Source organism: Bison bison, unplaced genomic scaffold (genome assembly GCF_000754665.1).
Source record: "Bison bison bison isolate TAMUID 2011002044 unplaced genomic scaffold, Bison_UMD1.0 scf7180017864526, whole genome shotgun sequence".
NCBI lineage: Eukaryota > Metazoa > Chordata > Mammalia > Artiodactyla > Bovidae > Bison > Bison bison.
Window position 1 is genome coordinate 1,949,186 of NW_011495077.1, and position 17,582 is coordinate 1,966,767.

At 42.4% G+C, this 17,582-nt stretch overlaps 2 protein-coding genes across 6 annotated transcripts in view; one reads left to right on the forward strand and one right to left on the reverse strand.

The window, feature by feature from the left end:
• RNF212B (ring finger protein 212B) overlaps positions 1–10,302 on the forward strand; it is a 31,523-nt gene extending 21,221 nt beyond the window's left edge. Inside the window, exons 12-15 of the mRNA XM_010831285.1 lie at positions 5,391–5,430; positions 5,730–5,830; positions 6,532–6,593; positions 8,449–10,302. Of these exons, the coding sequence (XP_010829587.1) occupies positions 5,391–5,430; positions 5,730–5,830; positions 6,532–6,593; positions 8,449–8,514 (269 nt within the window). The 3' untranslated portion in view covers positions 8,515–10,302. The remainder of the gene's footprint in view (positions 1–5,390; positions 5,431–5,729; positions 5,831–6,531; positions 6,594–8,448) is intronic.
• HOMEZ (homeobox and leucine zipper encoding) lies at positions 9,549–17,581 on the reverse strand. 5 transcript variants are annotated; one of them, XM_010831281.1, is made up of 3 exons: positions 16,937–17,576; positions 15,801–15,982; positions 9,549–12,239 (listed from the first exon to the last, which is right to left on the reverse strand). In XM_010831281.1, the coding sequence occupies exon 3, from the start codon at positions 12,205–12,207 to the stop codon at positions 10,660–10,662; it is 1,548 nt and encodes a 515-aa protein (XP_010829583.1). In that variant the 5' UTR covers positions 12,208–12,239; positions 15,801–15,982; positions 16,937–17,576; the 3' UTR covers positions 9,549–10,659. The 5 variants fall into 5 exon arrangements, with proteins under 5 accessions (XP_010829583.1, XP_010829582.1, XP_010829586.1 ...); XM_010831280.1 differs by having other exon boundaries at positions 15,801–17,244; positions 17,542–17,569; XM_010831284.1 differs by having other exon boundaries at positions 17,542–17,563.
• Between the last annotated feature and the right edge of the window lies 1 nt (position 17,582).

Genomic DNA, 17,582 nt, shown 5'->3' on the forward strand with positions numbered 1-17,582 from the left:
ATTGAATGGTTTGCTTTTGAAATGAACAGAGATCATTCTGTCATTTTTGAGATTGCATCCAAGTACTGCATTTCGGACTCTTTTGTTGACCATGATGGCTACTCCATTTCTTCTGAGGGATACCTGCCTGCAGTGGTAGATATAATGGTCATCTGAGTTAAATTCACCCATTCCAGTCCATTTCAGTTCGCTGATTCCTAGAATGTCGACATTCAATCTTGCCATCTCTTGTTTGACCACTTCCAATTTGCCTTGATTCATGGACTTGACATTCCAGGTTCCTATGCAATATTGCTGTTTACAGCATCGGACCTTGCTTCTATCACCAGTCACATCCACAGCTGGGTATTCTTTTTGCTTTGGCTCCATCCCTTCATTCTTTCTGGAGTTATTTCTCCACTGATCTCCAGTAGCATATTGGGCACCTACTGACCTGGGGAGTTCCTCTTTCAGTATCCTATCTTTTTGCCTTTTCATACTGTTCATGGGGTTCTCAAGGCAAGAATACTGAAGTGGTTTGCCATTCCCTTCTCCAGTGGACCACATTCTGCCAGACCTCTCCACCATGACCCGGCTGTCTTGGGTGGTCCCACATGGCGTGGCTTAGTTTCATTGAGTTAGACAAGGCTGTGGTCCATGTGATCAGACGTAAAAATATTGCAGAGAAGAAATACTCTGCAAAACTCCAACTTAATTTCTTGTCTCTTTCCCCTTAGAACTAGTATTCTTACTACTGTTTTTTAAGACATTAGTCAGTCCATAGAGAATACTTATCAGAGAGGATTTCCCTTTCTTTCCCAAGAGGCAATTTTTAAATTCACAGATCTCTTCCTGAAATAGCCATTTTTGAAATTCACCAAATAGTCTTCCTCTGATTCTTTCATACTCACCCCTTTGAAGAGTAGGTGTTTTAGCCTATTTCTGTCAAGTTAGTAATACTCTCTTTTATTCCTGATTTTAGTTATTTAAGGCTATCTTTTTTTCTTGGACAACCGGCTAAAGATTAGTCAAATGTTTTAAACAACTCTAAGAGTTTTAAAAATTTGTTATTGAACTATAGTTGATTTATAATATCATGTAAGTTTGAGGTTTACAGCACAGCGATATATGTATATATATTTCAGATTCTTTTCCATTTAGGTTATTGTATAATATGAGTATAGTTCCCTGTGCTATACAGTAGGTCCTTGTTGGTAATCTATTTTAACTAACTATACATAGGAAAATCCATGGATGGAGGAGCCTGGAAGGCTGCAGTCCATGGGGTCGCTAAGAGTCGGACACGACTGAGCAGCTTCACTTTCACTTTTTACTTTCATGCATTGGAGAAGGAAATGGCAACCCACTCCAGTATTCTTGCCTGGAGAATCCAAGGGACAGGGAAGCCTGGTGGGCTGCCGTCTATGGGGTCGCACAGAGTCAGACACGAATGAAGCGACTTAGCAGCAGCAGCAGCATACATAGTAGTGTGTATATGTTAGTCCCAGCCTCCTAATTTATCCCTCCATTACCCCCCCAGGATTAGTGAATTTTGTTGATCATTTCAAAGAACCAACTTTTGGTTGTCTTGATTTTTCTCTATTATTTTTCTATTCTCTATTTCCTTTATTTCTGCTCTAATCTTTTTCTTTGCTTCTGCTTTTGGGTTTAGTTCTTCTTGTTTCTTAAAGTGGAAGGTTTCATTGTTGACTTGAGATCTACTTTTTTAATATAGATGATTACAGTTATGTTTCACTCTGAGCACTGCTTTCACTGAATCTTTCAAGGTTTAGTATATTGTGTTTTTGTTTTCATTCATCTCAAAGTATTTTCTAACTTCTGTGATTTTTTTTTTCTTTGACCCATTAGTTATTTAGCAGTGTTGATTATCCATATAATTGTTAATTTCCCAAATTTCCTCCTGTTTTTTATCTTAATTTCATTTCACTGTTGTTGGACAACATATTTTGTATGATTTAGATCCATTTAACTGTATGGCCTAAAGCATTGTGTATCCTGGGGAATGTTCCAGGTACAAGTGGTGTTCCAGGTACAGGTACAGAAAAGAGTGTATATTCTGCTGTTGTTGGATGGAGTGTTCTATAGATGTCTGTTAATTTAGTTGGTATATAGTGTTGTTGTGTTTTAAAAAATATTTATTTGTTTGGCTGCAACAGATCTTAGCTGTGTTGTGGCATGCAGGATCTTTCATTGTGGTTTCTCTCTGGTTGTGGCTTGGGCTCCAGAGTGTAGGCTCTGCAGTTTTAACACATGGGCTTAGCTGCCCCACAGCATGTGGGATCTTAGTTCTCTGATCAGGGATCAAACTTGTTTCCCCTGCATTGGAGAGCAGATTTTTAACCACTGGACCACCAGGAAAGTCCTTACAATGTTGTTTAAATCTTCTATTTTCTTGCTGAACTTGTCTAGTTGTTTTATCCATTATCAAGGAGTATCTTAATTTCTCCTTCATTTTTGAAAGATAGTTTTGCTGGATTTAAAACTTTTGGTTGACATTGTTTCATTTAGCATTTTGAATATGTTATCCTCCTGTGTTCTGGCCTCCGTGGTTTCTGAAGAGAAATCAGTGCCAGTTTTATTGAGAATCCCTTGCATGTGATAAATGGCTTCTCTTTTGCTGCTTTCAGGGTTCCTCTTTCTTTCTTTTTTTTTTTTTTGTCTTTAGCTTTCAACAGTTTATGATGCATCCAGGTATGGATCTCTTTGATTTATCATCTTTGGGATTTATTGAGCTTCTTGGATGCATAGATTAATATTTTCATCATTTTGGGAAGTTGTCAGCCCTTATATCTTCAGATAATTCTCTCTGCCCCTTGTCCTCTCTGTTTTCCTTTTGGAACTCCCATTTGTTTGTGCTGGTATGCTTGATGGTATTTCATCAAGTTCTCTGAGGCTCTGTTCATTATTCGTCATTCCTTTTTATTTCTCTTCCTCAAACTGGATAATCTCAATTGATTTATCTTCAAATTTGCTGATTCTTTCTTATGCCTGCTCATATCTGTAGTGCAGTTTACATTTTAGTTAACTTATCAATTCCAGAATTTATATTTACTTAGTATTCTCTATTTGGTGAGACCATTGTCATACTTTCATTTAGTGCTCTAGACATGGTTTTCTTTAGTTATTTGAATATGTTTAAAATAGTTGGTTTAAAGGCTTTCTCTTAAAAGTCTAATGTATCTGTGTGTGCATGCATGTGTGTGCTAAGTCACTTCAGTTGTGTCCAACTCTTTGCAGCCCTATGGACTGTAGCCCACCAAGCTCCTCTGTCCATGGGATTCTCCAGGCAAGAATACTGGAGTGGATTGCCATGCCCTCCTAATGTATCTGCTGCTGCTAAGTTGCTTCAGTCGTGTCCGACTCTGTGCGACCCCGTAGATGGCAGCCCACCAGGCTCCCCCGTCCCTGGGATTCTCCAGGCAAGAACACTGGAGTGGGTTGCCATTTCCTTCTTCAGTGCATGAAAGTGAAAATGAAGCCGCTCAGTTGTGTCTGACTCTTAGCAACCCCATGGACTGCAGCCTACCAGGCTCCTCTGTCCATGGGATTTCCCAGGCAAGAGTACTGGAGTGGGCTGCTGTTGCCTTCTCCACCTAATGTGTCTAGGCTTCCTCAAAGACAGTTTCTACAGCTTTTTTCCTTTACTTTATATAGGTTCTACTTTCTTGTTTCTCTCATGCCTTATAATTGTTGAAACCTAGACAGCTAAATAGAAGGCAATGGCACCCCACTCCAGTACTCTTGCCTGGAGAATCCCATGGATGGAGGAGCCTGGTGGGCTGCAGTCCATGGGGTCGCTAAGAGTCGGACATGACTGAGCGACTTCACTTAAACTTTTCATTTTAATGCATTGGAGAAGGAAATGGCAACCCACTCCAGTGTTCTTGCCTGGAGAATCCCAGGGACGGGGGAGCCTAGTGGGCTGCCGTCTATGGAGTCTCACAGAGTCGGACACGACTGAAGCAACCTAGCAGCAGCAGCAGACAGCTAAGTAATATAACATGGCAACCCTAAGAATCAGATACTTCCTCCCCTCCCAAAATTTGTTGTTGTTGTTTGTCATTGTTTGTTTAGTGACTTTCTAAAACTAATTCTATAAAATCTGTTTTCTTTGTCATATGTGGCCACTGAAGTCTCTTTTCAGTTAGCTTAGTGGTCAGCTAATGATTGGACAGAGATTTCTTTAAACACCTGATACCAATGAATCTCTCAGTGTGTGCTAAAGGACTGTATATTGAAGTGCACTTTCAACACTCAGGCAGTTGACTCCTGTGCCACAGCCTTCCCTTTCTGCTTGTGTGACCTCTACGTAAGCCCAAGATGACAGCTTAGGGTCTTTTTAGGTCTTTCCTGAGTATGCGTATAGCCCTGTGCACATGGCCTTGATTCCCAAGAACCTGTTGTTCCTTTTCAAAGTCCCTGAAGATAACTCATTCCCATAGCTTTTCTTTTGATGCTTTTTGATTAGCCTTTTATTTGTTCTAATTGATAGTCAACTCAGGCAGCCTAAACAAATGCCTCTAATTGTTTGCAACAAACACTCGTGGGGAAAAGGCTTTTCCCGCTCGATGAACTCTAAGCTCCAAGTCCTGGTGAGTTTGGCACTTTGTTGCGGTTCGGTTGCTAAGTCATAAACTCTTTACGACCTCATGGACTACAGCACGCCAGTTTGGCACCAAGTCAGGTCAAATAAAGGCAGCCTTGCAAGTGAAGTCTTCCAGTGAACTGCTAGACAGGTGAAGTAATGACAGTTTTCTGGGATGAGGCTTTGAAAGAGTTCCGACCCCATTCCATCCCCTATGATGGTGGCCAGACTGTTGGTTTTCAATGCTTCCATTGAGCTGGACAGGGAAAAGTGGGACTAGGGCAAGTTAAAATGTCACAAAGCTCGCTGTTCTTACTCACATTCAGTTATTTTTCTGGAATAAACTTTACCCAGATTGTTAAAAACCACTTGTTAATTTCCAGAATTCTGAAAAAAGTCCACTCTGACAATTTTTGCCAGATTTCTCATTCCTTTTATGGAGAGACCCTGTGGACGTCCTTACTCTGCCATTTTTACTGATGTCACCAATTTAACGACACATTGTGTTTAGACATTCTTTCTGGTAATCTTCAACTTAGAGGGGAAATCAAAGCACAGATACATTGGAGCACATCAGGGCAGTGTGCTCATGATCCTGGCCTACAAACTCATGAAAGGGAAAAGACAGTTTCATAGTGATCTGCTGCTAGGTGATCTGTGGGCTTTTTCACTTGCCTTTAGCCTCAAAGCCAAACATATATGCTGAAAATCTTTGATCCCTAGTTCCTTTGCCCTGGGCCCCAGAATATCTGTATCTCTTCTCAGTTCATGGATTATCTCACAGACTTGTTTTTATGCTTTCCAGTAACGCCTTCACCAGCTTCTACTCACAGCCTATCTTATAGGTAAGTAACAGTGTGTTTCCTTTCACTTGAGATCTGTTCCCACTGACATTCTGCCGGCAGCCCTGGAGTTATTATCTCCACTGACCTGTACTACTGAAATTTATAATCTACCTTGTAAACAAAAGAGAAGATTGAATAGTACTGTGTCTAATACACATCTAAATTATTTATTTGTATTCTCAGTTGCAAGCAGGGGATTTATTTCCTCTATGGCTTAAATGTGTAGGCTCTTCCTTTACACATGCCTTTTACTTTAACTTTTCCTTTTTTCTGTTGATGCTCTTGTTTCCCCTCTTTAGAGCTTCATCTGCCTCCTCTGGACAGGGGGTCTTTGCTTTCAGACCGTCTCTAAATAGTGGGGATTCAGGTCACACAAGAGTCTTCACCCCTAATAATTCAGGTAAGTTAATTTAACATTCCTAAAGAAGTGATGCTTCAACTATTGACATATATACTAAAATGACGATTTCAAGGTGAAAAGAAGTTGAGATTTTTTTACATGCTATTCTAGACCCTGGAAAAGCATTGTCTCAAGTTGTACTCCTTAATTTTCTTTAAGACCATTTCCTTCACTTTGGATTGTGAAGGCAGGCTTTGGATTGTGCCTAATTTTCACTCATCTTATCCCTTATACCAGTCTGCTATAATATTTAACCAGAAGATTTGCCTGTAATATTAAACTGGCTTTTTTTTTTTTTTCTGTTGCTTTTGAGATCCCTATGTTGGAACACTGCTGGGAGCTAGTGCTCAGTGAAAATGATAAACCAGCATCTTTTTTCTCATGTTTTCCAAGATACTTTTGCTACCAGTCCTTGCGATAAGGGTCTGTCACCTTCCATAGCTCACCAAAATCTTGATATTGTCTTTACGTCTTTCTATTCATGGTTAAATTCAAATCTCAGACCTCCATGTCAATACCCCATCCTCAAAGGAAAATAATGGGCATTATAACTCACCTCTTGAGTTACTTAGCTAACAGCCTTTTCTCTCCTGAGTAGTGTACTACAGATTAAGAACCACTTATTTAACCTGATCCATCAATAACAATACTGAGGAAATACCCCAGGAAGTTATCTTTCATCATCCCATTCCATCCTTAAGGTCAGAGGCAGAACAGAACCACACTGGAGAGCCTTCCTAGTTTCCAGCTACCAGTCCTACAGGTGAGCCAGTCTAACTTGTCCGCACATGAAAACCTCAGTTAGGCCTGCACACTAAACGCCTCATTCTGGTGTCTTGTTAAGGTCATAAAATGTAACCAGTGAAGAGGGAGGTAGATTTCAAGTGTGGTAATTTTTCAGAGTGGTCTTAAGTTTCAAAGATTCTATTCTACTGTCAGAGTAGCCTCCTGGTTTGGGGTTTAAAAATTAGGTCACACAGTTGTTGTTTAGTCGCTAAGTCATGTTTGGCTCTTTGCGACCCCATGAACTGTAGACTGCCAGGCTCCTCTGTCCTTGGGATTTCCCAGGTAAGAGCACTGGAGTGGGTTGCCATTTCCTTCTCCAGGGGATCTTCCTGACCCAGGGATCGAACCTTTGTCTCCAGCATTGTCAGGTGGATTCCTTACTGCAAGGCTTTAAACTGAGAGGTCTTGGCCATGGTGAACCTAATAAGTATGCTAACACAAATAACATTCACCGAAGTTTCACAGATAAAGATTTTCAGTGGAATATATCTTTTGGATAGAGATACTGAATGAACTAGGGAAAGCCATTTTCATTTCTCCAGAGAGAACTAGAATAATGTTTTGTAAATTTGTGAAACTATGATTCTGATCCAGAAAACAAAAGGAAAAGGGCATGGGAACAAGAAGAACGGTTTGTAAGGAGCTCTAAGTTTACTTTTAAGTCTTGGGTTTTTGAGAATATTTAGACCAAGCTCCTGGTGACCTACTAAAGGTAGGTAAATATTTTGCTCTCAGACTTCAAAATGCCCTTTATTTTCATCAGCAAGAAATTAGGGTCTAAGCCTTAAAAGGCAACACTGGGGGAAATAACATCCCTCTGTGTGTGTGCATGCTAAGTAGCTTCAGTTGTGTTGGATTCTTTACGACCCTACAGACTGAAAGCCTGCCAGGTTCCTCTGTCCATCAGATTCCCAAAGCAGGAATACTGGAGTGGGTTGCCATGCCCTCCTCCAGGGTATCTTCCTGACCCAGGGATTGAACCCACGTCTCCTGTGGCTCCTGCCTTGCAGGCAGATTCTTTACTGCTGACCCACCAGGGAAGCCTCTCTAAGATCCTTGTAAATGGAGGGATTAATCTACAGGTGAAAAAAAGACTTGAGACATATAAACCATCTGCAAGTAAATGTTCTTCAGTTGGATCTCGATTGGAGTACACTGTATAAAACCATTTTATGAGACAGTTGAGGAAAACTGAATATTTAGTGGACATTTGATTAAAGAGCTTTTAATGGGTTTTTTTGGTAGGCATGATGCTATTGTGGTTGTTTTTTAAAAGTCTGTCTTAAAAAAATGTCTATCTTTTGAAGATGCATACTAAAATATTTATGGATAGAAAGTTGAATGATTATCCTAGTTTTGCTTTAGCTTCATCTAGTGGAGCAGGGCAGTGTGAGGGAGCAGAAATCAAAGAAAATTTGCCATGAGTTAACTGTTGAAGTTGGGTGATGGGTACATGTGAATTCATTATATTACTGTTTTTGTATTAAGAATTATTGAAGAAAGTACCACTCACCCAGAGACATAATTCTGCCTCCCTGGTAATGGTCTCTGGGTATGGTAGTCATGTTCCAGCTTTCCCCAGTTTGATTTTAGAAATACTCTGCCTTATCACCGTAAACCAACTGAAACATTCCAGTTTCATAAGTGGCGACATAGCCTTTGTCACACTGGATGTATCAAATCTTATAAGTTTTCTTGCCATGGAAAAAACTATGGGGAAGCAACAGCAATGGTTTACTGTCATGCTAAACATCATATAATGAGTTAAAAGGGCCTTACTTGCCCTTTTTTATTATAAACGCCCTTAACTGCCTTCCTGTCCTGTGCTGCAGAATCTCTACCAACAGAGGCAGATGGGATTAGCCAGAGGGAGAGAAGCATGGAACACTCCCAGATAGACCACCTTCAAGGTCTCACCTATGCATACTGCTGAAGTATGGACAGAGGCATCTCATACTCACTTAGGTGTGATGCCCTTGGAAAATGTACCCCTGCCTACACCCCTGTTTCATTGTGTACTTTCTCTCTCTGTCTTTACCCTATACCTGCTGTATTACTTCCTATGCAAGTGATCAGGTCAGACCTTCAGGAAGATGTTTACTATCTCTCCCACAGGATACAGATAGCTCCCTTATTTCCTGAAACTTGAAACAAAGGTTATAAAAACAATTCTTGGCATCATTGGGGTGGTGTGGGGTGATATACTTATTAACCATGTTTTATTTCTGGATTTTACTTTTTAGCTTTGTATATATTCTCCCATTGTCAGTGTTAACAAGCAATAACTCTGTTCCTTGGCCTATTATAATTTTTCTATTTCCCTATTGTTTCCTCTGTACCTAGATACTGTTAAATATGTTGATTTTCCTTTCTTTCTGTTTGGTAACAGTTGGAGACACAGGCTTGAAGCCCTACTAAAGTATACAGATAATGAAACAAAGAGGATGCCCTTTTATTGCTACTGTAACTCTGTTGACGTCATAAACTCTCAAATGGTGGGATAAGCAAAGAACACTACCACTGAGATCAAACATTTATTCTTCTTTGGGTAGTAAGGGGTAGAAATGAGGGATTAAATGGGTGGGCCATAGCAGGTATACCTTAAGTGAAAATATTGGAAAATTGAAGATAGCATCCGCTAGAGATAAATTAGGTCTTAGGAATGACCTTGTAGCTGAATAGGATCCCATTACCCTTTCTGAAACTGAGCTTATTTTTAAAGGCATTTCTAGACTCCCCCTCTTCTGAGATAGAGCCTACGCGGTTGCAGGTGCAGAAAGCAATCTACCTAGTAATAGGTACTGATCTATTTCAAGTTTTGTTCATTTACTTTACCTCAGTATATCCTGCTGCTTTGAAAATAAAAAGTATACTAAATCAGAAAGTGGATGAATTTGGTTCCATTAATCTTTAAAGGAGAGAAATGGCAAAGTGGAGAGAGAAACAATTTTATTTTTGGCCTTTTTATTATTAGTCTAGCAATTTGGGGCTTCCACTCTTTTATTTCTAGATGGTTAATCCACTGATATCTTTATATCTGACCCCAACTGATCAAAACCACTCTAAAACAAGGACTTCTGTCCCCAAGACAGATATTATAAACAGGGGGTAAAGTCTCTTTTCTGGACACAAATTAAACCAACACCAAAAAGATTAAAAAATCAGTTTCTGTCAAACTAGGCAGGAGGGAGTGTCAGGTTTGTAAAACCAAACCTGGAATCTATCTGCACCGTCCTCCCGAACAGCAGACACCATTCCCTCTCCTCTACCCCTCTGTAATCTATAATTCTACTTTTTTAAAAGGACATCTCCCCTAATTCCCACCTCCAATAAATATCCAGTCTAAATTATTCTCCACCCAATTATTAAACTTTTTCACAAGCTCCGGGGGGAAGATTTACCCTGAGACAAACAGTGAACAGAATGGGGATTTTTGGAAAGGTACAAGGCATAGTGGTCCCAGTATCAGAAATGAAAACATTCTGCTCCCTGTGAGATTCAAAAAGCAGCAGGAAAACATAGAAAGTCAAGCTGGTATGAGGAGAGGAAGTATTTGTGATTGACTGGGACGTAACTGACATTCTTAGCTGCATTATGCATGAACTTGTGCTCAGAGAGAAATGGGATGCAAGGCAGCCTTATATGCCGGGAAAATGCTGGGACTGGAGTCGTATTAGAAACTTTACTCCTCCTTTATAGAACTCCATGGCTGTGGGCCAAAGCCTAGCCTCTCTGTAGAACAGTAAGGGGAAAGAACAGGGATATGAAAAGAGCAAGAGCCTTTTCCCAGACCCATAGCAAGCCCCTCACTGAGACTGGAGGCCTAGATTTCTGCCCATCCGATCCCCACCTCGTTCTGTACTCCATGGTCGTCCTCCCTGGTCTACCCTTACTATATCCCTGTCCCCCATCCTCAAGAACACAAAGTTTTTCAGTTTTTTGCCACAAGGTAAGTTAAAAAAAAAAATGTGGTTTCTTTGTTTAAACAGTTACTCAGTTGGTTTGTCTTTTAGTAACAGACCTCCCCTCCCCCAGCCTCCCACTCAGTCCTGGATGATCACATCATCGTCATCATCGTCGTCGTCCTCCTCCTCCTCCTCTTCACCATCTTCTGGCAGTTCCTCCTCCTCCTCTTCCTCCTCTTCATCTAGACAGACCACCACTTCAGCTGGCTCAGGTAATCGAGAGTCAAACCAATCCAGTACCTGCTGGGTGCTAAGCCTTGATGCCTGACTCAGTTGAGGGATATCACTTTCCCGGAGCTGTTGGTGGGTTGCCCAGTACCTCTCCAAGGGTCGTATATCCGGTGGGGGTGGGGGATTTGGCAGAGGCGGTGTCTCAGCCCATTCATTCAAGGAGCGGGTTGAAGGTGGTGGTGTGGGAACTGCTGGATCCTGGAAACTAGGGGCACCAGGTACTGCATTGTCCCGAAACCACTTTAGTTGCCCATGCTTCAAGGCATAGCGTGTGTCACCAAACCACTGAATAATCTCAGGCCGAGGTAAACCAGTGATCTGCTCTAATTTATGGTAATCCTCTCGCCGTGCCCATTGGCACTGTAGAAAAAACGATTTGAGGATAGCCAACTGCTCTTTGGTTTTGCGCTTGGTCTTTCGCTGGCGTTGCATGTCTGGGGAAAGATACTCTGCAGGGCCAACCCTACCTGATGCTGAGTTATGCCTTAGCCCCTGGGGCCAGGCTGGCTCCAGCTGTGGGGGTAGTGCCTGTTCATTGGGTGACAATGGTTGTGGGGCACAGCCCAGTGGCTGAAGGGGCTTAGAGGTGGCAGGAGCTCCATTAGCCAGTCCCTGGAAAGAGGAAGAGGTAGAGGAAGGAGGAGTCACATTAGATGCTGACTCCTTCTTACAACTACTGGCAAGTAATGAGATGGATAGAGGCTTATCCCGAGCACGGGGCTGGTGGACAGCTGTGGCGTGGTTCCAGGAAGCAGTAGCTAGGCTGTGTGACGGGTCGGGACACCTGCCTGCCTGCTCCTTGGAGAGGCCACTGCATTGATGATCCTGCCAAAATTGTGATTGGTGGGGAAATGCCCCACTGCCAGGTACCATCAAGGGCTCCTTTGCTTTCTGGTGACTCAGTGACTCCTCAGGCTCTACCTTCAATCCTTTCATCTGGGTGGGCTCGCTAAGAGTCAGGGGCACTATTCCAAGACCAACTTGTTCCGGAGGTGGCACAGGAGAAGGAGGCATTTCCTCTGGCGGCCGCCCTGCATGATGAGTAAAAGAGAGAAGGGATTTGAAATGGAGTTGGTCCCGATGGTAGACTACTCGGGCTCGAGTCTCTTCAATTTCTTCAGATGACCAGCTAATGCCACAGCGAAGGCGCTGGGCCATGAACCAAGTCTTGACTTTCTCCATCTGCAGCCCATAGCGTAGGCAAAGAAGGGCAATGTCTGCTAAACTGGGATAGGGGAAGTAGCTGAAGGTTTGGAGCAAGTGTTCATTGCTGTCCAGCTCACTGGTCTGGGCTGCTTGGGTCCACACAAGCTGTAGCTCCTCAGAGATTGGAGGGAGGCAGATGAGGCCCGCAGGGGAGCTATTAAGACTGCTGGCCTCTTTATTAGGAGGCATGGTGCTTTCTGATTTGTGCCCTTCAGAGATAGCTGTAATAAGAAGAGAAACAGCTCGATCACTGGGGTTCCCCTTTCAGGCCATTGCTCAATTTCTACCAAACAAAACGCTGGACTCCAAAAACAATTTTCTATGTGTACTGTACTGGATTGCTTTTAAAGTATTTAACAATTTCTCATTTAATTTTCATAACCTTATAAATCATCAGAGCCTGCTATAATTCCCCCTTTAGGTATGAAATAACCAAAGTCCAGAGAAGTTAAATTATTCCAAGTCACAAAACTAGTGAGTGTTGTCACCAAGATGATAACCTGATTTCTGAGGTTAAAAAAAAGGAAAACATCCTTAGAGCCTTTATCTTTCCCATTCAAATTCACTTCACCCTCTAAGTTCATGCAACAAGAGTGACAGAATGAAGACTCACCTAGAAAACCAGAGAGATGTATGTAATCTCAGAACACTTTATCTCCTAACAGATTATTTCTTCAGTTGTCTCTAGATTTAGATTATCTCTAAAATGTGGAAAGATTAGGATGTGTGAGAACGTGTGTGAGAATGTAGATTCTCTACAATGTGTGAGAATCTAGAAGGTAGAGAAGGTAGAACAGCACTGTCCCTCTACCCAGCTCCCTTTTCTTCTTGGTGGTGGAGTGTTGTGGGAAGGTGATTGATAGTTTAATTTTTTTCTAAGTCTCAGTAGGATGAGATGGGTCAGTGATCTGGGATGTACGGAGTTCCCCTTGGTTTTGGTCCAGAGAGGGTAGAGGGAGGTGAATGTTTCCTTCCCCAAGACATCCACAGAACAAAGGTTATTCCCCTCTTCCCCAGCCTTTGTCTCTTCCAACTGCTGAGTCTCTCTCCAGGGAGCCTAGAGAGCTCCCTCAGACCTTAATAGCCCCCTCCACACAGGGCCGGAGGCCTGCAGCTCTTATCTCTTCAGTCCAGCTTTCTTCTTAGAACCAAGTGGGCAGGCTCATTATAAACTGTAGCCAGGTCCTGCAAGCTACCCAGTGGCACCAGGGCTCCCAGGCTCAACATGGGTGTGGGGACCGCAGAGAAAGCCTCTGACTATGCTTCATTCCTGGAAACCTGCCCAAGCTCTTTCCCAGAATAATTCTGGGCCCCAGTTTGACCTTTTTTTTTTTTTTTGCCACGTGGCTTGTGGGGATCTTAGTTCCTCAACCAGGGATTGAACCCATGCCCCCTGCATTGGAAGTGCTGAGTCCTATCCACTGGGCCACCAGGGACTTCCCTGGTAACCGAGTTTTAACTCAACTCCCTGTTAAATGCTCCCTATGTGGGCATTAGAGACTAACATTATCTGTCACCCTTTACTTTTCGAGGACTCCCATCTGAGTTTACAAATAGTCCTTCTAATACATTACAGAGAGGACAGCATGCCTATGTAAAAGTTACAGATAGAGCAGTGTAATATCCGAAGTTTTATATGATGAATAGAAAAATTCGGCAGCATTCTAATGCACGTCACCATTCCCTTTTAACAAGAAAATCTTAACAAACTGAAGGCCATGCAGACCTTGAATGCAATACAGTTTGAGAACCTTCAGAGGGTAAGTGGGGGCAGCATGGCATAGTGGATACGAATGTGGTTAAAGCCAGCATTACATAGGAAGTTTGAATCCCAGTGCTGTCTGAACTTACAGGTGCCTCAGTTTCCTCATGTGTAAAAACTGAAGATGATGTTGAGCGTATGTAAAGTTACATGTTTTTACAGAGCACCTACTGTGTGCTAGGTGTCGTGTAGGCGGGGCCTAGAGCTGTTAGAGGTAGAGGTCTAGGGTGAGACAGATCTGGGATGAATCACAGCTTCACCACTCCCGAGAATGCTTGCCTAAGCCTTAGTTTCCCATCAGATTAAAAGGTCATAACAGCATCTACCTTGCAAGGTTATGACTAAAAAAATGCAACTGACATTATCCCTATACTAAAGGCTCAATAAATTAGAGTTTTTATCATTGCTTCAGCATCATGGGATGACTCTGATATAAGGTAATGCTCCTCCTAGACAACAGGGGAATGAGGCAAAGATGGAATATTTTAAATTACTGTAGCCAATCTGTTATTGCAGAGTCCTAATTCTAATGAGGAGTGGGGGAAACCAAGGTATCTGATTTTGTACTTTTTATATTTGGGGAGTTGGATATAATTCCAGAAAGGATTTTGCTGCTTTTAAAAAAAAGTATCAAAATGACTGCTTTAGAACTGAATCTATAATTTAGATATAAATCCTTTTTGATTGCTGCCAGGTGAATTTTGATTGCTGCTACCCAACAGGTTCATCTCAAGACACAGCTGAGTGGCTGTGAGGAAGTGCCTGCACGGCTAGGTACTTAAAACCACCATTTGGAAGTTGTGGCCCACCAGGAACACCACCACATCTAAGCTGGAGAATACTTGATGATCCAGTGCTCGACACCCACTCAACCTTATTTGTGCCCTATTTTTCTAAGGTCATGGCAACAGTTTAGATGTGAGGAAAAGGTAGCACAAGGAATAAAGCAGTCCAGCGTGAGGATGAAGACTGCTAGACAGGGAATAAGGCAGGTGCAGCTATAAGCCAATAAGGAAACAGGTTGCTTTCATTCATGTGGTCTGCTATCCTTAAGATTCTCATGGCTTGATAGTTCAGTATAACAGTACTGCAAAGGTCATATTTGGTATACTGCATATATCCACATTTCTTCAATAACACAAAACACAAGTTGTGAAAAGACTTTTTGATACAGAATGGTGCCTTAAAATTAGGACACAGCAGTAGAGCTGGTACCTCCCTGGAAGAATCTGGCTTTGATATAGGAGGAAACTAGAACCAGGGAATAGCTCTTGAGAACTATAACAAGGAGAGTAGATCCTACAGTAATCAAAAGCACAGTGAAGACACTATAGCATCTTGTGTCCTTGTACCTCATTTGGAGAAAGTAGAAAAAGAAAGAAATCAGAGCTGGAGAAATAAGGACTCCTCTGGGTAGAGTTGTCAGTGATGGTGGTACTATCAATTCTGAATTTACTAAATCTGTAACCATGCCAGATATGTCTTACTGCTACTTAAAGTCACCAATAAAAAGTACAGAGTCAGGGTAACACCCTTATTTCCCTTTGGGCTTTCCATACCCCTGGACAAAAGGCAGAAAAGTATTAATGGGCTGCCTTAAACTTGCAGTGTAGGTGTTCACACAAGGCTAGGAAAAAGAGATCTTCAGAACTTGAGCCTTGGCTAGGAATTTACTGGTGGTCCACTGGGTAGGACTCCACACTTCCACTGCAAGGGGCATGAGTGTGATCCCCTGGTCAGGAGACGTAAGATCAAATATGCGGTATGGTGTAGCCAAAAACAAAAATCTTGAGCCTAGGCTTAAGGTTAAAACAGGTGACAGTTCAAGTGAAGACCAGATGTGAGCCTGCTAAGTTCTCTAAGTCTTTATTCAGAGAACTGAAGAATGTTCCTGAATTAAATGTGTTTTCAGGGCCTTAAAGGACATTTAGTGATACTCAATTCATGTGCTTGTCACTTTGTGGATCATGACTCTCTTTGAAAATAAGAAGTTAAAGGTTTTCAGAAAGTTATGACTTACCTCGCACCCCGCCCCAAACATTCAAATTTACAGATTATAAATTATAATCTCAGGGGGTTCGCTGATTGTCCAGAAGCCCCTGTTAGAAATTCTGTCCTGTGTCCTCCGAACTTAATAAAGGCAATGGTCGTAAGTGCTTTAAGAAAACAGTTTATGAATGAATGGAAGGAGTGGCTGGAAGCCTGAAAGAGAATGTAAATTAGTTTAGAAGGGACTAGGTACTAGTGCCATTAGCTGGACAGAGTAGAAGCGAAAGATGTTCAATTGGTCCAGGAGCTTGGTTTAACTGACCCCCACTGGATTACATAATCAGTACCCACAGTGCACTGGACACTAGAGGCTGGTAGTCTATTCTCTAGCATGGCAAAGTCATCTGCTTCCTTCAGCTGCCCTATGTGCTGAGGCCAGTTGTGTGTGATTCCAAACCTGCTTATGCCCCTTGTTTGTCTCTATATAATTAAACATCCTATAAACCTATGAAAATTAGTGCATTAAGAATTGTTTCTGAAAAAAAAAGTCAGATGCTTTGAAAGACATAATACAAAGAAATGCACATTTTAAAAAAATTGTTGAGTTGGGAGTAGGCAAGAAAACTGTAAAAGACTGAGGGCTAGGAGACTTAAAAATCTCAGAAGTATTCTGCATTCATACTGCTTCAAAAGTGTTTAAATTCAGACTCCACTTTAAAGAAACCAAACCTGGAAATCACAGATGATGATGCAGTGGCTCCAGTCTGACGGCTTATTAGAAAAATTACCCGGGGAAACTTAACCCGCGGCATCCACCTCGTTCTGATTTACTTAGCCTGGATTGGGGCAGATGAAGGTAGTTTATTTTAAAGTTCTCAGGGTGTAGCCAGATTAGAGATTTGCTTATGTAGTTGATATTAGAAAGACAATTGGGACTGCCAATCAGCAAACACAAAGAAAACGCTGGGACACTTACCCAAGAAATTGGTGAGATGAATGTACTTTTAATGACAACGCTTAGGATATGTATGCATCATTTAAAAAATTCCCAACTTTAACTGGCTTACTTTCAATTACTGCCATCTACCTATCCTCAGCATAAAAAGCCCTTCAAATGTATGGTGAGAAGAGGGTTCATACAAAATATATCATCTGGGTCCACATTACCAAATAGGTCTCAGCTTGAGTCTTCTTTCAGTTTAGAAGTCTCTGATTAGGAGGCAACACCAGGAACCTTTGAGGACTCAGGTTCTTACTTTTCTGGTTGGTTTTCTGAGTATGGCTGGGTAGAGGTCAGAAGGGGCAGTTTCTCTCAAACCTTTCATTCCCAAAGGCCATGCTCCCCAGGAATAAGGCCAGGTTTCTGTACGTGTGTTGAAGTCGCCAGGAGGCAGTCATGGAGGGGAGGAGGGGAGGCCTGGGAAGGAAACGTTTCTCCTATCCTCCATTTCGCAGGCAGTCTAGAAGGCTCCAAACTGGGTCAGAGAACAAAAAGTTGCTGCACTTGGGGCGATGAGCCCCAGGGAGCAGGCAAATCTCAACCCTCTCTTCGCCAAGGGCGTCCCAACCCGGCCTTCCCCTCCTTCTATACACCCACTCACCCTCCCCCAGTTAAAACAGGGAACCGAAAAGTCCTGAGGAGAAAGGAGAGAGAACCGGACCACTTCGAACCTAGAATTCTCCTCCTCCCCCCAGCGCGGAGATGGGGCTCCGGAGGTCGGAGATCGTACAGGGACTGGAAGGGGAAGTCGAAAGGGCTGGGGATCACTCACCGCAGTCCAGCCCGGGCGGCGGCTCCCAGCCTCGCACCATG

Excerpts from the sequence above, each read along its gene's own strand:
- HOMEZ (XM_010831279.1), bottom strand. The coding sequence starts at position 17,581 with ATGGTGCGAGGCTGGGAGCCGCCGCCCGGGCTGGACTGCG. Across the intron at positions 12,240-17,541 it reads GCCGCCCGGGCTGGACTGCG|CTATCTCTGAAGGGCACAAA; the intron begins GTGAGTGATCCC and ends TTCTTATTACAG.